The sequence below is a fragment of the Myxocyprinus asiaticus genome, chromosome 33 (assembly GCF_019703515.2).
Source record: "Myxocyprinus asiaticus isolate MX2 ecotype Aquarium Trade chromosome 33, UBuf_Myxa_2, whole genome shotgun sequence".
Classification (NCBI taxonomy): Eukaryota; Metazoa; Chordata; class Actinopteri; order Cypriniformes; family Catostomidae; genus Myxocyprinus; species Myxocyprinus asiaticus.
This window is the reverse complement of record NC_059376.1, coordinates 8,803,301-8,830,343: the sequence shown is the minus strand read 5'-3', so window position 1 is coordinate 8,830,343 and position 27,043 is coordinate 8,803,301. Positions and strand designations below refer to the sequence as shown.

Genomic DNA, 27,043 nt, shown 5'->3' with positions numbered 1-27,043 from the left:
AACACTACTGGGAATTAATGGCGCATGTCTTCAGCTCAGAGGAGGTGAAAGGCGCTAGGTACAAACGATACACCCGGCCGGCTATCCCGGGCTTATCCGCTTGTATTTCGTGCCACTACCTTCCACCCGGAGGTTGTAGAACCTTGCGAAGGTGTTGGGTGTTGCCCAGCCCGCTGCTCTGTAAATGTCTGTTAGAGAGGCACCCCTGGCCAGGGCCCAGGAGGCCGCTACACCCCTGGTAGAATGGGCTCATAGCCCTACCAGGGGCAGCACGTCCTGGGCGTGATATGCCATAGCTATTGCGTCAATGAGACAGTGGCCGATCCTCTGCTTGGAGACAGCGCTTCCTTTCCGCTGTGTACCAAAGCAGACAAAGAGCTGCTCGGAGATCCTAAAGCTCTGCGTACGATCCAAATAGATGCGTAAAGTGCGCACCGGACACAGCAACGCAGGGCTGAGTCTGCTTCCTCCTGGGGCAGCGCTCGCAGGTTCACCACCTGATCCCTAAAAGGGGTCATGGGAACCTTGGGCACATAGCCGGTCAGGGTCTCAGGATCACGTGAGAGTAGCCCGGACAAAACTCCAGGCACGTTTCGCTGACAGAGAATGCTTGCAGGTCTCCTACCCTCTTGATGGAAGTGAGCACAGTCAAGAGGGCAATCTTCAAGGAGAGTGCCTTAAGCTCAGCTGACTGCAAAGGCTCAAAGGGGGCTCTCTGTAGACTCTGAAGAACTACAGAGAGGTCCCATGAGGGAACGAGGCACGGTTTGGAGGGATTCAGCCTCCTAGCTCCTCTCAGGAACCTGATGATCAGGTCGTGCTTCCCTAAGGACTTACTGTCGACTGTGTCATTGTGTGCTGCTATGGCGGCAACGTACACCTTCAAGGTGGAAGGGGACAGCCTCCCTTCCAACCTCTCCTGCAGGAAGGAAAGCACTGATCCGACTGCGCATCTCTGGGGGTCTTCCCGACGGGAAGAAGATGCCACTTAAAGGCATACAGGTGCCTCGTAGAGGGGGCCCTAGCTTGAGTGATCGTGTCTACCACCGCGGGAGGTAGACTGCTTAGGTCTTCTGCATCCCGTCCACGGGCCAGACATGGAGATTCCAGAGGTCTGGTCGCGGGTGACAGATGGTGCCCCATCCCTGAGAAAGAAGGTCCTTCTTCAGGGGAATTTGCCGGGAGGGGCTGTCGTGAGGAACGTGAGGTCCGAGAACAACGTCTGGGTGGGCCAGTAGGGTGCTACCAGGACGACCTGCTCCTCGTCTTCCCTGACCTTGTACAGAGTCTGTGCAAGTAGGCACACTGGGGGAAACACATATTTGCGCTGGCCAGGGGCCAGCTGTGTGCCAGCGCGTCTATGCCGAGGGGTGCCTCGGTCAGGGCGTACCAGAGCGGGCAGTGGGAGGATTCTTGGGAGGCAAACAGGTCCATCTGTGCCTGCCCGAATCGACACCAAATCTGCTGGACCACCTGAGGGTTAGGGTTAAGGTTACCTGAGTGTGGAACCTCCACTCTCCCCTGAGGGTAACCTACCGTCACAGCACGTCCACTGTAGTGTTGAGGTTGCCCGGGATGTGAGTGGCTCACAGGACTTGAAGTGCTGCTGGCTCCAGAGGAGGAGATGGTGGGTGAGTTGTGACATACAACGAGAGCGCAGACCATCTTGGAGGTTGACATATGCTACCGTTGCTGTGTTGTCTGTCCAAACTAACAAGTGCTTGCCCTGGAACAACAGCCGAAACCTCCGCAGGGTGAGCAGAATTGCCAACAACTCGAGGCAGTTGATGTGCCAATGCAGTCGCGGGCCCATCCACAAGCCGGTGGCTGCATGCCCATTGCAAACAGCGCCCCAGCCCGTTGAACATCTGCCCGTAGAAACGAGAGGTTGGTCCAAGGGCTGAAAAGACGGTGACACACCGGCGTGATGCCCACGTGATGTGTCCCGTGGTGCCATGCCCATCTCAGGACTGGAGTCTGAAGCCAGTGCTGAAGTGGTCTCATATGCATCAACCCGAGCAGGGTGGCCTCCGCTGAGGATGCCATATGCCCCTGGAGCCTCTGAAAAAGTTTCAGTGGAACCGCTGTTTTCTGTTTGAATGCCTTCAAACAGGCCAGCACCGACTGGGCGTGCTCGTTCGTGAGGCACGCTGTCAAAGAGACTGAGTCCAACTCCAAATCAAGGAAAGAGATGCTCTTTTCCCAGTTGACCCGAAGCTGTAGTCGGCTGAGGTGTGAGAGCACCAAGTCCCTGTGTGCGCCAACATGTCCCAATAGTGAGCTAGGATTAGCCAGTCATCGAGATAGTTAAGAATGTGAATGCCCACTTCCCTTAACGGGGCAAGGGCTGCCTCTGCGACCTTCGTGAAGATGCAAGGGGACAAGAACAGGCTGAAAGGGAGGACCTTGTACTGATACTCCTGACCCTCGAATGCAAACCGCAGGAAGGGTCTGTGTCGAGGTAGAATCAAGACGTGGAAGTACGCGTCCTTCAGATCTACCACCGCGAACCAATCTTGACGCCGGACACTCGCCAGAATGCGTTTTTGCGTCAGCATCTTGAACGGAAGTCTGTGTAAAGCCCGGTTCAGTACTCGCAGGTCCAAGATTGGCCGAAACCCACCACGTTTTTCGGTATGATGAAGTAGGGGCTGTAAAACCCCTTCTTCATCTCGGCAGGAGGGACAGGTTCTATCACGCCCTTCCGTAGGAGGGCAGCGATCTCCGCGCGCAAGGTAACAGCGTTTTCGTCCTTCACCAAGGTGAAGTTGATACCGCTGAACCTGGGCGGGCGCCTGGCGAACTGAATGGCGTAGCCGAGTCAGACGGTACGGACCAGCCATAGCGGCGGATTGGAAAGCGCAAGCCACACATCCAAGTTCCGCGCAAGGGGGACCAAGGGGACAATGTCGTCGGACGTACCGGCAGGTGGGGCCTCGCGGCAGGGTGGAGCTCGAGGTGCCACACCACGTCGTGGCCGTGCTGAGTCTAGGGACATCGAAGCACATACCTGGCTCCTTGTGACCACCCCCGTAACAGCCTGGGATGGGGGAGGAAGAGGCCTGTCCTCATAACCCGTGGAGACTGTCACATCGGGGGCGGATGTGTGCCACAGCTGGGTGCTCAGGGGCAGGTAGACCACCGCTGGAGTGCCAATCCTGCAAGGGAAAACCCGTGGACGGTAGTCATGATGACAACCGTGCACACTGGCTATGTGACCCAGGGAAGAAGGAAACCGGTCTTTTGCTGAACTGTTGGGTACTGCAGCCACTTGGGCATGTGGCGAAATCAAACAAAAAGACAACAAAAGATTCTCCACCCGGCCCTCCACCGGGAGATGGAGTGGTCTTCTTACCAGCTCCAGACGAGTGGGTTTCTTTGACCCTGGGTCGCCCGTCTCAGGGGCGCTTTGATGACCTCCTTGGATTCTTAGCGGCCGACTGCTCCACGCCAGGGCCGGGCCAAAGGGCCGGAGCCGGTGCAGTCACCGCAGGGGGACGCCCTTGGCGACGAGCAGATGGGGTGCGGGATCTTGAGCCATGCCGGGGCAGGATATGACAGATAGCCTCCGTCTGCTGCTTCACCGTCGAGAACTGCTGGGCAAAGACCTCGACGGAGTCGCCAAATAGGGCAGCCTGGGAAATGGGGGCAGCAAGGAACCGTGTCTTGTCGGCCTCACCCATCACGACCAGGTTGAGCCAAAGGTGGTGCTCCTGGACCACTAATGTGGACATTGTCCTGCACGAGAGACCGCGCCGTGACCTCCGTCACTCGGAGAGCGAGGTCGGTCGCCGAGCGCAGTTCCTGTATCAGATCTGGGGCAGAACTACCCTTGTGCAGTTCTTTTAGCGCCTTGGCTTGGTGGACCTGCAGGAGAGCCATGGCATGCAGGGCAGAGGTGTCTTGTACAGCAGCGCTGTAGGCTTCAGCCGTCAGGGACGATGTGAACCTACAGGGCTTGGACGGGAGCTTTGGGCTTCCGTGCCAGGTGGTGGCGCTCTGCGGGAATAGGTGCACTGTGAGCTCCTTATCCACCGGGGGAATCGCTGTATAGCCCCTGGCCGCCCCGCCATCGAGGGTAGTGAGGGCGGGGGAACTGAGGAATCGGAACCGGGCAGTAAAAGGTTCCCCACGCGATTTCATCAGCTCCCCGTGCACTTCCGGGAAGAAAGGCACTGGAGCGGGGCGTGGCTGCTTTGAGCGGCGGTACGAGCCCAGGAACCAATCATCGAGCCTCGAGGGTTCAGGGGCAATCGTCCCTGAAGGGGGGAGCCCAGCTGAGATTTCTGCGTCTGACTGGACAAGTCTGCTCTCCGATGCCGTGCTCGAGAGCTCATCATCTTCGCGGGCTCCGAACAAGAGGCCAGACTCATCCGGAAGCCCGACTGGGGCAGAGACGAGTGTGCTGGGGAATGGGAGGTCTGCGGGGGATACCCGGCGGAGGTGATCCCATTGGGGTCCCCAAATTGCTTTCTTACGAAAGCAAGGCGCGACCGCAATGTTGCCATGGTCATGTTCTCGCAGTGAGAACATGAACCATCCACGAACGCTGCCTCCGTGTGGGTCGCGCCCAGACACGAAAGACAGCGATCATGACCATCCGAAGTTGAGAGATAACGACCGCAACCAGGAATAACACACAAACGGAAAGGCATCTTTAAAAAGACGCGTCTTTAAAAAGACGTTCCGTGTGTGCCGCTCTTTTAGAGAAATATACTCTTTTAGAGAAATAAACTTTCAGAAAATATACTCTCTTTTCTCTGCCGAAGCGTCCAGGGGCGTTCTCTACAGTGCACCAGTGCAGAGGAGGGAGAAGCCGCTGAAATGCGCCATCAGATCCAGCAGAGGTGAATGAACAGTAGAAATTCAGCTCAATGAGCATGACCGTTCGGCTCCGAAGAGAAAATCTGAATGAGTGGTTGCATACCAGCTCCTTTTATACCCGTATGTCCGGGGGAGTTGCATGCAAATACCACTCGCCAATTTTCATTGGCCTTTTATCAAAGACCAGAGGTGTCTCGGGCTCCCAAGAGTGACCCCTAGTGTCACTACATCGACACAACGTCGAGTGGGTGACAGATAATTGTATAACAGATAATAAAAAATACCGTTTAATTGGTTTTCCTGTGTATAAATAATTTAAATTAGTATTTAGCTATATATTCAAAGGAATAGTTCACCTAAAAATGTAAATTCTCTCATCATTTATTCACCCTCATGCCATCCCAGATGTGTATGACTTTCTTTCATCTGCAGAACACAAATAAAGATTTGTAGAAGAATTTTTCAGCTCTGTAGGTCCTCACAATGCAAGTGGACAGAACTTTGAAGCTCCATAAAGCACATAAAGGCAGCATTAAACCATACAACTCCAGTGGTTTAATCCATTTCTTCTGAAGTAATATGACAGGTGTGGGTGAAAAATAGATCAATATTTAAGTAATGTTTTACTATAAATTACTTTACTTCCACATTCCTGTTTTGTTTTTTGGCGATTGGCATTCTGCGTGAATATCGCCACCAACTGGTCTGGGCTGGGCAAAGGTGGAGATTTATGGTGAAAAAGGACTTAAATATTGATCTGTTTCTCACCCACACCTATCATATCGCTTCAGAAGACATGGATTTAACCACTGGAGTTGTATGGATTATTTTTATGCTGCCTTTACATGCTTTTGGGACCTTCAGAGTTCTGGCCACTTTTCACTTGTATTGCATGAACCTACAGAGCTGAAATATTCTTATAAAAATCCTTGTTTGTGTTCTGCAGAATGGCGCAGAGAAATACAGCAAATAAACTTTATTTGACTTAAAATGAATAACACAAACCAACGCGTTTCAGCACGTAGGCCTTCATCAGGGAAATTCTTCTAAAAATCTTAATTTGAGTTCTGCAGAAGAAAGAAAGACTTACACATCTGTGGTGGCAAGAGGGTGAGTAAATGATGAGAGAATTTTCATTTTTGGGTGGACTATCACTTAATGGAATAAAGAATAAAGACATGAGAATGCTCATTAATACAGAGGACAAGATTAACTTGAGGTGAATATATCGGGCACACATGAGTTTACCAAGGGTCTTACAAGAATTAAAACACAAAGAGTACACAAAGTTAGACTTGTGCGATAACGTAAGATTATGTAAAAACATCCTTATGATGTAATGTACAACATCTAATGGTTTTAAGCCAGGTGTTATATCAGTGGTAAATGCACTATGGATCACATGAGAGTGTTGCATATGATTACCATGAATAAGAGCTTCAAATCAGATATAAACAGAACAGCTTAACAGAAAAGCCATCTTACCTCTCTTTGTACTCCAATCACATAGAACGTTTTCCCTTCAAACTTAAATTTGCTGACATCTGCCCTGCAGGAATGTCACATTTCAACAGTCATTCAAAATGATCAAAGATTATTACATTACGTCATAAATCCATTACATTATTTTGAAAAATATTCAAGAGTTTATTTTAGACACTAAGTGGCAATCTTGTTTTAGATTTGCCTGCCTTTAAATGTCATGTAAAACAAATGAACTGTGATTGGTTACTTTGCATGTCAATCAAACAGTTCTTGGCCAGAAAATGTGCATTAGACTTTATGCCAAATGTCAAAAGTTTGGCTACATGTGATTGAGTAGGGTGAGGTAGATGTGGTGAGTGAGACTGAGAAAAAACGAAGCTAATGACAAGAAATTTCTTAGAGTTACCATTTTAAAAGGTGAATCCGCTTATTTCCCTGGAAAACCACAAACCCTCTTGCAGTGAATCCCAGGAAGGCTGTGGATCCTGTGAAATCCTATAAGGAATTACAGTGAAGATCAGAACCATGATGACTTAGCTGGTCATAGCTATAGAGTTGAGTTGAGTTGAATGAGGAATTTTAATGGTGATGTGTGTAATTTTTTCAATATTAAAATACTTTCTCCTATCCCAGTTTAATTTGCAGAGACAACTATAAATAAGCCATTTGTAGGCTGATTTTCCCCAAAAAATAAACAGCAAAATAGACCTTTTTTTCAGTAAACTCCTCATTATTCAGAGCATAGATGGTGTTCAAATATCTAAGCAGAGATTTTATATTGAGGGAAATGCTTTGAGAATATTTGAGTGATGTTTCAGTATGAGAACACTTTATTTCTAAAACTACTTTATAATTAACCTCCATTTCACTGCACTGGTTTCTACCAAAAAAAGAGTCAACTAAACCACGATAAAACAAAATCATATTGGGCAGGAGAGGCTATAATGTTCATTGCAAACATTTCAAGGTTAAAGCAACGTGTCAGAACTACTGTTTATAGTATCTATTACTAGTCCAACACATATGACATTTGCACCTTGCATGGATGTGGGTCGACTCCATACGTATCCAATGTGTGAGCCCTCTGAAGTAGGTTTAATTCTGCAAGTGCAGGACACTGTCCCCTACAGAAATAGACAAGGTCTTACAATATAAAAGCTCAGTTTTGAGGGCAAAAACTGATTATGTTGATAATATACAGTATATATATATATATATATACACCTCAGCTCATTCTGGTGGATCTCCATGATCTTGCGTTCCAGTTTGAGGGACTGTTTGGGGAAGAGCTTGAAGTCGTTGATGTAGTCTGCAGGATGTTCCTCAGGATCATAATCACCAAGCTCAGCTAGAACAAGACAGACACTCTTAATTGTTCACTTAATTCTGTTCAGAAGACTTGAAATATAGCCCACAAGTTCAGCCTGACCTCATGAACATTATGTATCTGTGGCAACATTTTTGCAAAACATCTTTTTACACGTTTCACTGCAGTTTCCCAGTGAAATGTCCAGCGGGGTGCGCCAAAAGCAAGTGAAATCTTGTCATAATCAGAACAAGGATTTTAAGGTGAGTCTTAGATAAAGGTATTAAAACGTACCTCCCTAACCTAAAATGTTACCCTAAACCTAACCAACAGTGATCTAAAATCAAATGAGAGTTAGACACAAAACAGACATCCTTACCCTCAACCAACCCCTAAACCTAAACGATAATGTCCCAAAAGCAAATGCAACATGAAAAGTAAATTTTCTGAAGCAATCACGTCATTTTACCCACTTCACTTTTATAAAACTTTCGTCTCATGTGTCAGTTTACGTGTTTGCCTGGGCTCGAATCGCAGATTTCCAAAAGCAGAGTCCAAAGTCCAAAGCTTTATCAGGTAGGCTACTGCGCAAGCTTATCACGTTGGAATAAGTGTGTAAATGTAGGTGGGTCTGTAATGAGAGCGTAAAAATGTATCAACCTTATGTTTCTTTTGAGAGCAGGGAACATTTTGTGAGACATTTAGAAATATTAATTATGACAATTCATTTTTTTTAAAGCCTCAAGTAAAAAATGTCTCAGGAACACTGCATTCCCAATAGTGTGGGTCTGCTTTCAAAGAATACTCAAATAAGGTTGTGGTACTTCACAAAATGTAACGAAAAATGTGATTGCTTGTAAAAGCCATCTCAAAAAAAGGTTGTAATCTCACCCTGTACTATACAGGCTCCAAGATACGAAGCATCAGCAAATGGACATAACATCCTGCCATGGTAAATGTCTCTCTTCAGCTGTAGATACAACAGGTACCTGACCAGGAAGACAGATAGAGAGAGAAACAACAATGAAGGGTACATTTTAAAACCCATTTTTTGTGAAGTTGTTCACATGACCTTTTAAATATGGCCCATATCAGACAATGGTTTAAAAAAGCAACACTCCTAAACGGACTAATTTACATATGTAAAATACCAAACCCTCCGATGTTAATAATAGCATCAGCAAATTTCATAATATAATTTACTACGATATAATATTTTTTTGTTATTATATGAAATATACAACTTTGGACTTTAGGTTTAAACAATTAAAAAGAATGTTTAAACATTCTTAAACATAGAATTAACATTTAATTAATTTTCATTTGAACTTCTATTGTCACTGTTCAAAGCAGGTGTTGCAACAAAGTAAACAAACATATATGGGTACAACGGGGCTAAAGGCTCACCCTAAGGAAAATTAGCTTTTTTCTGGTCACAAAGTGTCTCAAGATACAAGAAATACATTTATTTTTATTGAATACTGATGAAGCAACAAATAATTTGTGTGAAAAGAAATAACAACAGAAGATTGTTTTGAATAAAATTATTTTCTTTTTTTAAATGGTGGCGAGGGAGCCTTTTACCACACACCTGGGGCAATAGTTATAGGGCACAATTTGTCAACTTATGTAAATATTTTTGAGACTTCAAGAAGCTTTTTTGAGTAACAAATTAAAATAATATTTATTCAAAATAACCACTACAAAAAAGGGTGCATAATTTCTTGTTCATTTCAATCTCATTTGAATTTCCATAACATCTAAAGTATTCTATAAACAAATGAATCGCCATTGTGATTGGATCAGTAAATGTGAGCCCACTTTTAACATTTTTCATAAATTTATTCCCCCAACTTATGAAAAACAATGTTGTTTAATAGGGGCCTTTAGCCCCTGCAACAGGGAGGCTTTTTACCCCAAATACTATCCTTTCACTCCCTGGACAGTTATTGAAATTGTTTTGATATAATCATGTTGAACAAAATCAAAAATGGCAAATTACAATATTTTGTCTCAAAATAAATGTGTTCATTTCCAGGATATTCATTAGCTATGTAAATGTACAACATTTTAAAAATGATTAAATATTAGATCAAATTACCTTAAAATCAAACTTTAGACATTACACGCAATGATTTCATAAAACAGGAAATTTTTGCAGTGCATAGTGACAAAAAGGTGTTTAGGGATTGCTGTAGTGCAATAGTGCAATAGTGTAATAAATGATACATTATCCTTGTGCGACCCCGAGTCCACATGCGTGGACATTGTATTTTGTCTTCGCTATACACAACTCATAATTTAAATTAATTTATAAAGACTGGGAGCGCCTGGGTATCTCAACAAGTAAAGACACTGACTACCACACCTGGAGTCGCAAGTTCGAATCCAGGGCGTGCTGAGTGACTCCAGTCAGGCTTCCTAAGCAACCAATTGGCCTGGTTGCTAGGGTGGGTAGAGTCACATTGGGTTAACCTCCTCGTGGTCGCTATAATGTGATTCTCGCTCTCGGTGGGGCGCGTGGTGTGTTGTGCGTGGATGCCACGGAGAATAGCTGAAGCCTCCACACGCGCTAGGTCTCTGCAGTAACATGCTCAACAAGCCACATGATAAGATGCACAGATTGACGGTCACAGACGTAGAGGCAACTGAGATTCGTCTTCTGCCAACCGGATTGAGGCGAGTCACTATGCCACCACGAGGAATTAGAGTGCATTGGGAATTGGGCATTCCAAATTGGGGATAAAAGGGGGAGAATTTTTTTTTTAACAAAAATATTGTATTAATTTATACAGACTGAATAATGTTCACAACACTCTAGACTGTCACTTAAGGGTTAAACTTCTGGCGCCGAGTCACGTGACACAACAGCATGGCATCGATTTCTGTGAAGCACTTCTACTGGCGCAGCTCCAACAAAAGTGCCTCTGGTAAGAAATCTCTTCAAATTTTTTCATTGAAACCTGTTTAGGGTGTAAAGAGTAGCATCTAGATTCAGAATTTATAATGCTTAATTTTATTTTAACATGGATGGCAGTGAATAGATGACGCTGGCCATTACTTTCAATAAGAATTATTTAATCAACTTTACAGAAAATCAGCTGTTATGTCTGTAACATCTCAAAAACATGAATAACCAATACTCCTGGACACATAATAAACTATTTGATGAAAAAAATCTGACTTTCTATAGCTTGGTATTATTTAAAATTTCACAACTTTGACCCGCTGTCCACATAAGTGGACATTAATTTTTAGGAAAACTATTTGCTCTAGAATTTTTTATTTCATTTTTTGCTTATTTATTAGGTGCTATTAGTTACAAATCAAAAGGGGAATTGGAAAATGCACACAGCAGACACGCTTGGGTCTAAGGATGTTATAGTTTGACTCAAGGGTAACTCGAGCACGCAAAATGGCGAATGTCATGTTAGATTACGTAAAAAATGCATTAAACCTGACTGTTCCCAATGAAGTCAAGTTGCAAATCGTATCTGATTCCAGATCAGAAATGATAAATTCAGTGTGGATTTGTGAAAGCAGGCACAAACACTTCAGTGACGATGACCGCAGGGTAAAAATGTCAACCAGTTAGCTCATGTTCACTGGCAAGCTAGCCTTGCTTCGTTACACCAACATTTTAACAAGGAATTGAGCTTTTGAGAGCCTGGTACTTATTAAATCCTCAGCATTAATGTTTGTCTAAGAAATGTCATTTGAGCCTAAAACTAAGTAGATAACCCTCATATATGCACCTCATATAGGGTAACTGAATTGATAATGGCACAAAAGAGTGAATGGATTACACAAAATAAAGAAGTTAAGAAGTTAATTAAGATTTTTTTTAAAAGCATAGTTCATAAGTTTGTAAGACCAGGGACATGTATTAATAAATAAATAAAATAGGGCCAATTTAGATTTCATGTTTGCCAAGCATTTGTGTCTGCGTTTGTGTACTTGCAGAGAGAGTGTTTCTGACCTAACTGTTTTCTCCCTTCAATATTTTCCTACCCCACTGCACTCAAATCCATTATGTCAATTAAATATTAAACAGAGAGAGAGAGTGGTAGAAAAAGATACATAGTTATTTTCTGTGTTAAACTGAGCTTGCAGTAGAAAATAGCACAAACGTTCACATTAACGCATCTCTCGTCCATCTCAAACCATTCCTTCCTGTTTCACAGGATGTAAACCATTTATACTTCAGCTCAGACAACCTGGACTCCAAAATACACATGCTTAGACATGCATATTCGCCTTGCACTCTCTCAAGCTCCTGTCCAACCACAGGATCTCTCTTTCCAGTGAGAAAGCGTGGACAATATGGAGAGACAGAAACATTTATCTTCACAGTTCAGATGGTGTACATGCACAAAGCATCATGTTGTGTAAGCAGCACTAATGACTTAGTCACACTAACAATCTGTGAGTGTTTAAGTGGGTGTGTGTGGGTCTGAGTGTGTGTTTGTGTATATATGCAGATGTCTGTGCAAGTGTGTGTGTATGCTATAGAGAATTAGTGAAATGGAATCAAAGCTTGTTTTTGAAACGCTGTGCTTTGATAATGTTAGTGGAAGATATGACACAAAATCTATTCAGAATGATATGTTTGCTTTCGTCTGTAGATTCAATTTCCTTATTAACAATTAACACAAAATTTAAAGTAGTAAACATGTTTTATCATGTCCAAGATGATGAAAAGAAAAATCTATTAAGGGTTCAATAGTGTTTTTAATGGCTCCATCCTTCAATAACAGTTCCTTTGCGAAGCTTGAATCATGGTGCTTCAACAGGCCAAAGCAGAGATGCTGGTCTTCACAGGAGTGACATCACACATCTTCCATGTGTTTTTCCAAGTCAGTTGTAGCAGCAGAATGAGACGCATTTTTAAAAGTTGCGCTTGTACTGCTCTTAAAGGAATAGGTCACCCTATGGATTGTATGGATTACTTTTATGCTGCCTTTATGTGCTTTTGGAGTGTCAACATTTTGGCACCCATTCACTTGCATTGTATGGACCAACAGAGCCGAGATATTCTTCTAAAAATCTTAATTTGTGTTCTGCAGAGGAAAGAAAGTCATCCACATCTGGGATGGCATGAGGGTGAGTAAAAAATGAGAGAATTTTCATTTTTGGGTGAACTATCCTTTTAAAACGCTGCACACATCGGTGGAAATGCATCCAAAAGATCAAAGACATCCATCTAGTGCATGTTTACAAAAGACTAAAAATTTAAAATAGCACAGATGGGTATTTCATTCCCTGACAGATGGTCCAGGATGCCTTCAAAACAGCAAGACACAGCACAGCTGAATAAAACAGAATGGAGGTCTCCTTTTTAGAGTTATAACTTGACATTGCATCTTTTAAAAGCGGCGCGAGATGCATGATAACAGTCGAAGAAGTTCATATAGTGCAGGTTTATGAAGAAAAACATTTAAATCCAGATAGGCACATGAAGGTGTCCTGTGTAAGTCCCCTCTGGTGTAGATAAATCTCCCACGACCCATCGCCCCATTTTTCTCTTCTTCACCTGTGACTGAGCACCAGTGGGTTGGGCCAAGGGTGCCATGATGAAAAATAGGCATTGATGTCTTGCTCATATGAAGATGTATTTAGTCCTTGTGATGTCATAAGTTCCACAAACTTTTTAATTCCAAATGTCATGACCCCTTTAATGCTGCTTTTGACCCCAAGTTCATAATACTGCACAAATGAATTCCATGATTGCGCTAAACATGCAAACAGTAACTCAGCGTGTAAAGGAGATGCTGAAAGAAACGCACAAAGTGAATATGTGTAGATTGATGGAGTAAAAATTTGACATTTCATTTTAGATGTAAATAACTCTAAAAGTAAACTGTAACTAGCAAAACCATTCATGAAACTAACAAAAACTAAACAGAAATTTATAGTAAATTTGAAAATGGTTTTAAAATAAAAATTAATTTGAAAATACAAAACTATAATAAATTTGAAAAAAATAAAATAAAAAGATTAATGTGGTGTTCAGGACTTCCGTAGGTCTTTAGATACTTTTTCTTTTAAAACATCCTTTTAACAAAAGTTTTCAGTGTAAAAATGTCAATTGTTACAAGTTAAAAGTAACACCTTATATTTTGCAAATATGTGAGTGTACAGATTATTTCCATACATTTTTCAACATATTTTTCTAGTTTTTTTTAATCTTTTTATTTCAAAATATTATTAATTAATGTATTTTTCAAACACTGAATATCACAACGTTTTCTTGGGGTTTTACCGTTTGACATCTGACAGCCTGAAGAACCTTTCCATTTCATAAAAAGATTTATGAGGGTCTACAGGGGTCCTCCATCTGATGTCATTTCATCTAATTGTTGTTTTTGTCACATGACAAAAAAGTGGCTTCCTGGCATGTTGATTATTCCACACTGATTTTTTCCCCCCCAAATAATAAGACCATTAATGATGTTAATATATAATTAACAATGTAAACATACTGTATGTCTTTAAGTTTGGAATGACACTAATACATAACAACATACTGTATGTCCTCCAAAATGTAAATAATTTGAGTAACCTACTAGGGTGAATTTCATGAAAGCATGTTTGTTTAATCATCCTTTACACCAAAATGCATTATAGTGAGAATTTAGGTGCTAAAATGTCATAAAAAAAAAATTCCAGAACACAAAAAAAAAAAAAAAAAAAAAATAGGCTTAATATGCTTCTATCTTTCTATTGAGTTTGGGGTGAAATATGACCTGGACATGTTCTTGACAGGTTTTGTGAGATTCACCCACTAATAAGATCACATTGGTTATGTTGACTTGAGAGAATCCACAGATCGTCCGTTACTGCTTGTGCCTCAGCTGCACGGTAAACAACATGCTGTTTCCAAATGAAACTAGAGCAATCGACCCTGGGGGCGTTTTTAAAATGCAAATCTCTTCCAGAGACTCCTCTATCTCAAATACTTGAGCCTTTCAGAGCTGTTTACACAGTGAAGGGCCAGGGTTGTTTTAACATTATTCTGCTGTCATTTTAACATTAGATCATAAGTATGTTACCTTGTCAACTCTTCTTTGATCTTGATTGGCTCTTGAGGGTAGAACTTCACCCTGAAGCACATTGTGTATGGCTGCTGACCTGAAAACAACACACACCAACAACAGTCAGTTGGAAAGAGAGTGAGACAGATTATGCAGAGAACTGTTAGCGAGGGCATGAGTGAAGCTAAAATGATTATATTAATCTATGAGGTGAGGGAACCTTTTCTGGTGAGGAATCAAATTAAGTCTTCAAAGGTAAACTACATGAGTCTGCAGAGTTCAGAGCCCAAAGGAAAATATTTTGTCACTTTGAGACTGTCTACTTAGAGGAGTCATTTGCACAATAAACATGCAAAGAACTAAATAATTCAGACACGTTACACGTCAGCACATGATTGTTTTTCAGCACACATGCCACTCATCCAATATGCCTCTCTCACAAAACTCGCCACAGCAAAGGTAGGGTGTTCTAATGGTTGCAGTGGCGTTGCTAGGGTGTTATATGTTGTTGCTTTACGGTTGCTTACTGTTCCAAGTAAATGGAGCCTCAAAATGATTACACGGTAAATCAGTGTGTTGGCTCGGAATCTTTTTTTAAACTAAAGTCAGTCCCAATGTGTCAAATTCCGGACAAGTGCCATCATGTTCTGAATTTTCATGCCCCGTAAAACCCCCATGCTGTGCCTTTGACTTCACATCCATTTTGATCTCCAGCTAGCGAGATACCACATTTGCGGAGACGAAAGTGAAAGAACACTGTTTTGGTCTTAGTACTGTTAGGGTTAAAGGGATCGTTCAACCAAAAATGAAAATTCTCTCATCATTTATTGACCCTTATGCCATCCCAGATATGACTTTCTTTCTTCTGCAGAACAAAGAAGCTCTGTAGGTCCATACAATGCAAGTGAATGGGTGGCAACATTTTGACACTCCAAAAAGCACATAAAGGCATCATAAAAGTAATCTATACGACTCCAGTGTTTTAATACATATCTTCAGAAGTGAAATTATAGGTGTGGATGACAAACAGATCAATATTTAAGTCCTTTTTCGACTGAAATTCTCCTCCCTGCCCAGTAGGGGGCGATATGCATGAAGAATGTAAATCACCAAAAACAGAAGCAGGAGAATGTGAAGGTGAAGGTGAAAGTTAAAATGGAGATTGACTGATCAGGGAGGAAAACTGACTTAAATATTGATCTCTCACCCACACCTATCAAATCGCTTCTGAAGACATTGTTTAAACCACTGGAGTCTTATGGATTATTTTATGCAGATTTTTGGAGATTCTAATTTTGGCACCCATTCACTTGCATTGTATGGACCAAAAGAGCTGAGAAATTCTTTTAAAAATCTTCATTTGAGTTCAGCAGATGAAAGAAAGTCATATACATCTGGGATGGCATGAGGGTGAATAAATAAGAGAATTTTCATTTTATGGTGATATATTTCTTTAAGATCAAAGAATACTTTGGTTCTCTTTCAAGTCCATCACTTGACGTTACTTACATTGAATGATGACTAGGGGTCACTCCTGAGTCCCCGATCTCTCTGAATAATTTCAATCATGCCAATTCTGATTGGCAGATGTCTTTCAAGGTCCCGCCTCCATGCTCAGCAAGCATATAAAAGGCCGGGAGACGGACTCGTCAGAACCTTCTCCTTCAGCAGTCGAGAACATATCTCTCTCCTCACGCCCTTTATTGTAAGTACAGTTTCAGCGGATGAAGTTCTCTTCAATACTACGGGGCAAACAGAGGATCTTCCTTCCCTGAGTGTCCAGCAAAGTATATCCTAATGATTATCAAAAAAGGAGTGGTATTCCTCTTGATAAAATATACATTTTTTTCCTTTTTTATTTGCATACAAACAAAATGCAACACTGTGATGTATACGTCCTTTTTAGGACGGGATAATCTTAAGTGTATTTAATGAACGTTTACTGTCTTTCAGGCTTGGGCAGTGCCTATGATGAAGCAACGTTCAATGATGCACAATGTATTCTCAGCGACTGCACGAGCATTGACATGTTTCGCTCGCGGTAGCCGTTCTTTTCAAAGAACACTGCCACGTCTACAGTTTCCCGCAACACCTCCTCTGTGGAACACAGACAGCTGTGGCGCAAGGTTCAGATATGGAGTGTGGAAAATTCAGAGAGGTTCCTGCAAGCTTTGCGGGCTTCCTGCTCTCCATTTATAATGTTTTCACCTGTAGAATATGCCAGTGAAATTCACTGTTGGACAGAGGGTTAGTTTTCATTTAGCATATTCCCAGAGGAGCGCCGTTGGAAGGCGAGGCATGTTACAGTTCAGCCGAACTGGTATGTATTCTCTCTAGCAAGCAGTGCCCTGTGGGTGCCGTCCTTCCCTGAGAAGCACGCCGAACTCTCCAAAAACGTTGCATGCGCTCTACCGGGCTGGCATGGACGTTTCAGGAGTGAACACTTTTACCACATTAAAACCAAAAAAGGAGCAGAAGGGTTTTACCATCTTTCCACAGTTGGGAGAAGTGTTTCTCGGCACACATATGCCTCGCTTCTGCACCTAGTACATCTCTTCACTCTTCCAAATCCTGGGAGATCTGGATGAGAAAAATCCTCACGCTCTTCAAAGGGTTGAGCAACGCAACTCGCGTGGTGTGCTTCTGACATACAGTATCTGGGTGAAGTGTGCCTCTTGATAAAATACTGTTTTGTGTATTTTAAATGTTTTTTTTTTTTCATACAAACAAAAGGCAACACGCATGATATATATGTCCTTTTTGGGACTAAATAATCACAAGTGTATTTCCTGAACATTATTCTCTTTCAGGCTTGGGCAGCGCCCACACTGAAGCAATGTTCAGCAATGCAATGTATTCTCTACAAATAGAGGTTTGGACAGCGCCCATGCTGAAGCAACGTTCAGCGATCCAATGTATTCTCTGCGAATAGAGGATTGGGTAGTGCCCACACTGAAGCAATGTTCAGCGATGCAATGTATTCTCTACAAATAGAGGTTTGGACAGCGCCCATGCTGAAGCAGCATTCAGCGATGCAATGTATTCTCTACGATTACAGGTATGATTTTCAAAAAAGGAGTGGTATCCCTCTTGATAAAGGCTGTTTGGTGTGTCATCATACAAACAAAATGCAACACTCGTGATATATAGTATGTCCTTTTCGGGACGAAATAATAAGTGTATTCCTGAACATTATTCTCTTTCAGGCTTGGGCAGAGCCAACACTAAAGCAACATTCAATGATACACAATGTATTCTCTGCGAATGCATGAGCATTAACACACTATGTGTTCTTGTCGAAGAACACTGCCACGTCTGCAGTTTCCTGCAACACTTCCTCTGTGGAGTACAGACAGGTGTTGTGCAAAACTCAGATAAGGAACACAGAGAATTCAAGGAAGCTCCCGGGCCTTTGCGGGCCCCTTGCTCTCCACTTGTAGTATCTTCACCTATGGAATATGCCAACAAAATTCTGAGTTAGATGGAGTATTCAATTTCGTATGACATATCCCAGGATAAATGTTTGGCACGGAAACCCACCGTACCAGCCGAAGCGGTGGCCGGCGCATACCTTAGCACAGTCAAAAGCTCAGAGTGTCAAGCACAAAGACATTTGGCTAGCTCATCTGCAGCAACTGGCAAGACATGTCCTCACTTGATGAACTTCAAGATTATGGAGAATGATTCCTCTGAAAGTATTTCAGAGAGCACCTAGGTTATGGTCGCATTAGCTACTGCCACACTACGGTGTTCACGGCACATAAGACCCATTAGTTGGGTCCATGTGAGAGGACTATGGAATGCATGATGTCACAGGATGATGTTGACGTTTTCTTACACAACTATCAGGCAGGCATGCACAATTTATTCTCCGTCACTTGAAGAAAAAACCAGAGTTCCAGTATAAAAAAGTTGATTCAAATGAACAACAGAGTCAATGGTGACATAAATACAGTAAGTACACCAGGGGGATGTTGGTGGCGTCCAATGATAATTTGATGCACCTCCTCCCTGGCGGTGTCATAATACCTTTCCCAGCGATGATCAGAATATAGAATATGCATTCTGAATTACCAGGATGACTGGCTAATTTTATACAGTCATATGCCCGGTGTTGCAAGCACAGAGATATCTTACTTGCACATTTGTAGCAGCTGGGTATGAGAGTCAATTGGAAAAAGTGTACTCATACCGGCTCAAAGAATCTAATTTCTCAGAATGGAAATAGATTTGAACACAATGCGAGCACGTCTGACGTATGCACGCATCCGCTCCATTATTTGCACTTGCAAGTTTCAAGTTGGGGGAAAAATGTCTCCTGAAATCATTTTCAGAAAACTCACGGGTTGACGGCCGCCTCAATAGCAGCCGCACCATTGGGTTTACTGCACATGGGACCCCTTCAGTGCGGGGTCAGTGCGAGAGTGCCATGAGATGCATGGAGCCGTCTGAAATTATGCCTGCTGGTGACGTGCTGCTGATGGCTGCGTGGTCACAGTGAGAGGAAACTGTGGTTTATCAAGCAGGCGTCATGGTGTCCAGACACAAGGTGGCCACCAGAGATGCATCAAACACAGGCTGTGGAGCCCTGTGCAATAGGTGTCCAGCTTTCGGCACCTGCAGGGGTGTGAAGCTGAAATGACACATAAATTGCCTTAAGTCTATGACAGTATTTCTGGGTCTAAAAGCCTTTCATCTAGAATTCCAGTGTCTACATGTGCTGTTCTGGATGGACAACACATCAATGATGGCTTATCTAAACAGCCAAATGGGAAATTCATTCATGTCCAATGTTGAATTTGATGCGACATCTTCTACTCAGAAGTCACAAACATCTCAAATCGGTTCACATCGGCAGTTCACATTCCCGGACGAATAAATATGGGGCTGATCTACTCTCGGGCCAGAGCGTTCGCCCCTGAGATTGGAAATTCCATCTTTGGGTGGTACTCACTAAGCCAGGCTCCGCGGGGCGGATGCCTTAGCCCACTAATGGCCAGTGTAGAAATGCAAAAATGCGTTTCCCCTTACCTACCTGATACACAAAATTCTGGGCAGGATCAGGATAGATTGGGAAGCAGAGCTGTTAGGTGCGCCGAAATGGCCCAACCAGTTCTGGTTTCCATAGCGGGTCAGGCTTCTGAAAGCTCCATCATGACAAATCCCAAGAAAGGGAGATTTCACAGCTACAGCTGTGGAAGCTATAAGTTTTTCCGTTGAACGGAACATGGGTGAAAGATGGATTGTCGCACACAGTGCTTGACACCATTGCAGAAGCCAGAGCCCCCTCTACTAGGCGTCTGTATATGCTAAAGTGGTGAGACTTGTGTGCATCACGGAATGAAAACCTGTGTTGTTAACTGTAAATTGTTGTGGGTTTATCCTCATCAGCATTGAAGGTGTATGTTGCGACTATTGGGACGATCGCACCCCAGTTAAAGGCATTTCAATAAGCAAGCATGATCTTGTTACAAAATTCCTATGAGAGTGAGATGTATCAGATTTACTCGACCGAAGCCCCTTTATAACCAGGATTGAAAGACCGTGATTCAGTCCTTCCTCCAACAGTTCATCACCTCATCTGATGTGAGCTCTATGGAAAAGATTGTCTAAATCTCATCTATGGCAGTGGCACTAGGTGTCACTCGCTGTCTCTGACTCTTCCCCACCCAGGTAGGGAAACGGGCTGTCTGTTAGCTTGCTACCACATGATGGGGAGCAAGAGCAGCCATATCAGTATTATGGCATTATTTTATAGGGACCCCTAGTCATCATTCGACGTAAGTTATGTCAAGTGACCAACTTGAAAGGGAACGTTTAGGTTACTGAAACATAACCCCGGTTCCCTGAAAGGAGGGAACGAGAGGTTACCTATTCCTGCCATGATACTGATTACCGTTGAAAATTGCTTGAGATCCTCATGCTGCTTCAGTCGAAGAAGTTCCTGACGAGCCCATCTTTCACCTGGCCTTTTATATGCTTGCTGAGCATGGAGGCAGGACCTTGAAAGACATCTACCAATCAGAATTAGCGTGATTTGAAAACTATTCAGAGAGATCGGGGACTCAGGATTGACCCCTAGTCATCATTCGACGTAAGTAATGTCTCGTTCCCTCCTTTCAGGGAACCGGGGTTACGTTTCAGTAATCTAGATGTTTTCCATGTGCTGCTACGTCTTGGTAAAGTGCACAGAAAATTTCGTCATGAGCACAGAAAATGCAGACTGTCCGCATGCAGCCCAGTATTTCTAGACATGTGGACAGTCCGCGTGCACTGTGCTGATGACGAAATTTGTGTTGCGCGCACTGTGCGTGAGACGTGACGCCGCATGGACAACCAAAGTATATTTTGGCCTTAAACCTAACCTTAGTCACATCTGTGCATGGGGTCTGAATATGTGCTGTTGACTGTACTAAAGAGTATCACAAAGCAGTCATTGTGCGCATGCATCGAACATGTCCATACGTGGTAGGTTAGGAGTATGTTCATGTAATTACTTAGGCAGTCAATTGAATATTTTCTGAGAAAGGCCCCCAAATAAAGATAAATGAACAATTCTTATAATAAATATAATAATTCAGAAATCCAGATTGAGGGCGAATTCCAAACAGAAATTTTACGCCCTTGAAGGGCACTACGGGAAGAGGACACCACTCAAAGTCATACATTCATACAGTAATCCATGCTCCCTTAAGTACTCACTTAAATAATTCTGCCCTTCGGAGTGAGTAGGGCATAAGGACGCTTACTTTTGATTGGAATTCACCCTGAAATTGCATTATTGTGGCAGACAAGTAAAATATTGATTAGACAAAAAAAGTCTTTAGTAGTCAATATATAGTTTGTTTTATTGTCATATCATTAAACAAGCCTAATCATTAAACAGTTAACAGCAATTAAATTTGCAACTGAGTTCGTCAGTCTGTCCTGCTCTCACAGGATGAGTTAATGTGTTTCATCTGCGTTACAATTTTTAATTGTTAGTCAGTGTACATATCCGTCAGACGCTTTTGACGCTCTGGTTTTCAGCTTCATAAACCATGCGTTTGTAGGACGCTTTGTCAAGCTAAAAGTAGTTGAAAGTTTGAAAATCTTGTCTTGTGTCTGTGACCGGCTCTTATTCTGTGGCTGCACTGCTTTTGAAGTTTGTGTAGGCGCGCTGACTGCCCTCTGCTGGCGCGGCTCGTAAAAAACATGAAAATACATACTTTAATCACGGAATGTACCTTCGGGTCAGGGGCATGATAATTAATCACAATAAACATGTTAAATCGACAGCCCTAGTAAATACTACTCAAATATTTGTGAAAATCATTTACTGCCAAACAAACTACTTGTAGAAACGATTAGGAAAACTGCTTATGGTTAAAGGTCTAATTCTTGTTATATTGCATATTGCTGCTTATCATTTTTATGTTTAATAAATTATATTTCCTCCCTCATTACTGAATCCAAATTTTTGTCTTTAGTTCACAGTTTTATTGCAGGTCTAACAACATGTATAATTGCCTTATAAGCCTAATTGCATTGTCTGCTGAGGGTGTAAATTATCATTTTAAAATAATTAAGGGCCTTCCATTGAACTCGTATGAGCCATATCACTGGTTTCACTTCTAAAACTTACAATATTGTGTGTATAGGCTACAATCATTTAATTGACCATCAGTCATATTAAAAGGTATAAATAAAAGTGTTGATGATGATAAAGCAGTTAAAAATGTTTTAGATACCAATCAAAAGACAAAATGAATGTAAACTTCTGTCTTGATGTAGCCAGGAGCTGCTCAGAAACTGCTGTATGTCTCAACAGCTTGCAGCCACAGCACTCTTTTTTGGCTTCTATTTTTGTCAGTTGGTGGGCGATATAAAATAACTTTTGGATTTTTTGGCTTTGTTTGTACACAACAGCTTTTTGTCATGTTTTTCGTTGTTAAAATAGCCAAATCTATCTGATATTTCTCCACATTTTCCTCATAGGTATGGATAAGTAACTATGGTAACAGGGCTTTTCTTTCCCCCACGAGTGAGCGGGGCCTCCTTTCTCTCTACTATATCTGTCCAATAACATAGATGTTCAAATTTAATAGTTCTAAATTGCTTTACACTGCAAATTAAAAGATGGGCCCTATGTTTGAGCGCAACTCCATATTGATACAGCTTAAATATATACAATATGCAGCAACTGGGAGCATTGCTTACCATTTTGGGGACAATAAAGACATAAATAAAACTCACATTTCATTTGTTTCACCACTGGTTTACTTGGGTCCAACCAATGCTGTGAAATTCAAAGAGGAGAACAACAGGAAAAAAGAGATGGTCAATCAAACATTTTTATGGCAAGCACTTTGCACAAGAATTCTGCTCAGGCAAGGACTGTAAACACGATGCCCACCAATGAACCCTGCATTTGTTCTATAAAGTGCGTTAATATTACAACATAAATGGCTGTAAATAATTCACAGCAGTGCAGTGGGGAGATTTTCTGCTTGACTGAAGAAACACTGTCGTACATACAGTTGGGTAAAACCCCTTGGTCGGTTGTCATGGTAACTTTGCTCAGAATTTAAAGGCAGTATTATAGACTACTTAAGGATGAAGTATCTACACTGGTGAGAGTGAAGAAACAAGCACGTTGGATTTGTGAGATTTTGTATATGATTTCTTTCTCAGTTGGATTTAACTTGTCAATCAAGTCTTGTCTGTGTGAATGGAGTTTAACTCTGTGTAAATATACAGTACAGTATTACAGTATAACAGATGCATTTACATCTGTTATTATAACACTATGTAACACAATTTTTGTTCCTGGGTAGTAAGTGTTATTTCCTAATTGCTTATGCCTCAAAAGTATAGAAAATTGCTATTATTCCCAACAAACTTTGCTTTTGTGACCAGGACAGTGATATTTTGAAATGTACCTATTTCCAATGAGAAAACGGGTGAATTTGTGTCTTTTCGTTCACATAAAGTCAGAAAAAAACAACATATGATTCCAAAATCTGTGGTCCGACGAAGACAGCGGCTTTGACCTTTGCCTCAGACAGCTTAGGGAAGAAGTCTTGAAGGTACTTGAAAGCTGCCGACTCCTTATCTAGAGCTCTGTCAAATTGTTTCATAAGGCCCAATTTGATGTGCAGTGGTGGCATCAGCACCTTCTGGGGGTCCACCAGTGGCTCCCACTTGACGTTGTTCCTCCCCACAGAGAACTCGGTCTCCTGTGGCCCGTCCCGCCTGTGCATGTGTGCCTTGGTGTCCCTGCTGTCCCAAAGGCAAAGATAGCAGGGAAACTTGGTAAAACCGCCTTGGACACCCATCAGGAATGCCACCATTTTGAAGTCCTATGACCTCCCAGCCGTACTCATCATACTTCAAGGCGTCCAGCAAGGTCTTGATGCTGTTGTAATCCTCTCTGAGGTGCACCGAGTGAGCCAGTGGAAGAGACGGGTACTTGTTACCATTATGGACCAGCATGGCTTTGAATATTACTTTAGTATAAACACATGTTCATTTGGATTCATATGTTGTTTTTTTCTGACTTTCTGTGAACGATAAGATACAAATTCGCCCGTTTTCTCATTGGAAATAGGTACATTTCAAAATATCACTGTCCTGGTAACAAAAGTTACGCAGTGTAATGTATGCATGTTGCTTTCTTATAGAATATACTGTTTATACTGTACCTACTACAATATATATACAATCTTACAGAATGTGTACATTTACATAAATGCATACTTCCCCACAAAGACAAAATGCAGTACCTATGCCAACTGAAACTGAAAAAATAAATAAAATGTCTTCAGCATGTTAGTGTGGATTTTGTATTTTCTGCAGTTTTTACTCTGAATCTGAGCATAGTTGAGCCAAACCCCTCCATTACAGGACATACCAAGAGACCTGATTTAGGTACTGTAATAACTCAGTTTGGACTAAATGTGTTGTTACCGTGTTTTGCCTTTGCATGGCAATATAGTATTTTGTATTTGAGTTTGTCTACATTTAGAAGGCATTATCAAGAGTTACAAAACTTTTTTGGTTAATTGAAAATTTTTAAATCGCACATTTATATCCACATTTGTGTTTGTAAACAAAATATAATGTCAACATGAAATTGACATTGACCCTGTTTGCTATATAAACAAAAGTAAACAAATACACTTTGGTCTGAGTCATCAGTGCACGTTATTCTAAAGAGAAAAAAAAAATTTGTCATAATCTTTCATTTAAATGTAAATGACTTTCCTTTTCCACTGACGTCACCTAGGCAGCACAGGCTATTATATTCCACTAGTCAAGTAGCTATTAAGGCAGTGTTTCATGTCTGGCTTTGTTCTGGTATATAATGCCCACTTTTCACATTCCAAACAATTCCAGGTAGATAGCATCAAATCCTGTCCTGCATTTTTTCTAATTGAATGTGCTGTTTCACTCAGAATTGTCATATAACAAAAGTAAAATGGGTTGTGCGAATGGTGTTTCATGTTGACTTTTTGTCTGAATTAAGACAATATAAATCTTCAAGGAACATTCAAGGAAATTTCCAAACCACACTGAAAGCCTTGCTGATACAGTATATCTGCTTATGTGAACATTCAACTCACTAAAGACACTTATAATTATTGAGAACAGCATCAAATGACATCGTATGAGTAGGAATGCAGTTACCCTTTGTTTCTCTGGATCCACATATCTGATGCCAAAGTAATCTTTCTCCAGCAAACTGTAGTGGTTACACACATGGTCGAAGACAAACTGCCCTTTTGTGTCTCTCTGTAGAGGCAAGAAAAAAAAAGTATAATGTATAATAAATTCAAACAACATAATAATTCAAGTATTTTATATAGTCATGCAGATTGGTTGGTTTAATCATTACTCAATAAGCACTCAAGCCCGTTCTCACTATTATATTGAAACAGCATACTATGATATTGATACGTGTGTTTATAATAAGTTTATAGATTTACACCTGGAAAAGAAAAAACTTTTTTTATGTATTTATTTTATTTTTGTTAATATAATTCAAAATATATAAAAGCTAATAAAAGTGGCAAATATACACTCAGTGATCTCACTTTAGGTACACCTTCTTATTTATGCAATTGCCAAATCAGCCAATCGTGTGGCAGCACTGCAATGCATGAAATCACGCAGATATGGGTCAGGAGCTACAGTTAATGTTCACATCAACCATTAGAATGACGAAATACATGTGATCTCAGTGATTTCGACCATGGAATGATTTTTGGTGCCTGATGGGCAGGTTTGAGTATTTCTGTAACTGTTGAACCCCTGGGATTTTCATGTACAACAGTCTCTGCCCACTGCAGCCTCAGCTTTCTGTTTTTGGCTGATAGAAGTGGAACTCTGATGGTATGAATAAAAATAATGACAGAAAGATCTAAATTGTTACATTTTAGGGTGTTCTGGGGACTTGTTCAAATGCAATGCAACCACAATGTTCTTCTTTCAAACTTTCCTTTTTAAGATTTCCTTAATGATTCCTTTAGTCCTAGTAGCTTCAACAAGCAGAGTTTAGGACTGTGAAGGCCACGCCCTAGATAAATGTTCAGTATTAATATCTTATGAGTGAGTCTCCTTTAACTAAAGGCACAGATCTAACAGCAGCCATCAGCCAATCCAAACCTTGCAAGAAATGGAACCTGTTCCAGTCACGCACCAGAAAGCGAGACAGAATGTGACTAAAAGAGGGGAAGAGAGAAAAATCAGTGTGAGATTAATGGGACCAGGAGAATCAGAGGTGACTTAAGAACAATGATGAGCTCTAATTCTTAATTCCCCAGAAAGTCACATCAAAAAAAAAAAAAGGAAAAAAACAAAGGTGTTAATTGAAAAGGCAGTTGTTAGTATTCTACACCTATTGCTAAAGTGTGCAACTTGACCTTTTTGTGCTGTTGATCATGTTTGAAAGACAAACCGATAGTTAATCCCCATTAACCGCTAATTCTCTCAGAATGGTTTAGTCCGTCCTTGGCCCAGATACATAACAAGAACTGGTCAATTTTAAAGGCTTGGGGGTGTGGTGATGTCTATACAACAAATCTTATGTGACCCTATCTATCATCTCCATTAAGATTCAACAAATGTCTGCCCTGTGACAAGAATCATTAGAGGTTTCAAGAAGTCTAATCACTGAGGATGTGGCTTAAAAGAGTGCATAGGATAATGTCTCATATTATCTCAAATTACAAAACTTTGAGAAAATTAGTATAGGTTTCATTTAAAAAAAAAAAAAAGTGGTGACAAATTTTAATAGATATATTATAATACACATATAAAACATTTAAGGGATTATTTATCTTTCTGGTGAGGTATGCATTATGTTCTAAATAAATATACTGTATATTAGACATTATGATATCAATAATTTGTA

The 27,043-nt window shown here is 41.7% G+C and overlaps 1 protein-coding gene across 1 annotated transcript in view; it reads right to left on the bottom strand.

Annotated features, from left to right (window-relative positions):
* Positions 1-27,043, bottom strand: part of LOC127424219 (FERM domain-containing protein 3-like) — a 142,305-nt gene that overhangs the window by 64,041 nt on the left and 51,221 nt on the right. Inside the window, exons 2-9 of the mRNA XM_051669206.1 lie at positions 25,318-25,422; positions 22,885-22,927; positions 14,668-14,746; positions 8,507-8,604; positions 7,534-7,657; positions 7,346-7,433; positions 6,716-6,804; positions 6,310-6,373 (exon numbers count right to left, since the gene is read on the bottom strand). Of these exons, the coding sequence (XP_051525166.1) occupies positions 6,310-6,373; positions 6,716-6,804; positions 7,346-7,433; positions 7,534-7,657; positions 8,507-8,604; positions 14,668-14,746; positions 22,885-22,927; positions 25,318-25,422 (690 nt within the window). The remainder of the gene's footprint in view (positions 1-6,309; positions 6,374-6,715; positions 6,805-7,345; positions 7,434-7,533; positions 7,658-8,506; positions 8,605-14,667; positions 14,747-22,884; positions 22,928-25,317; positions 25,423-27,043) is intronic.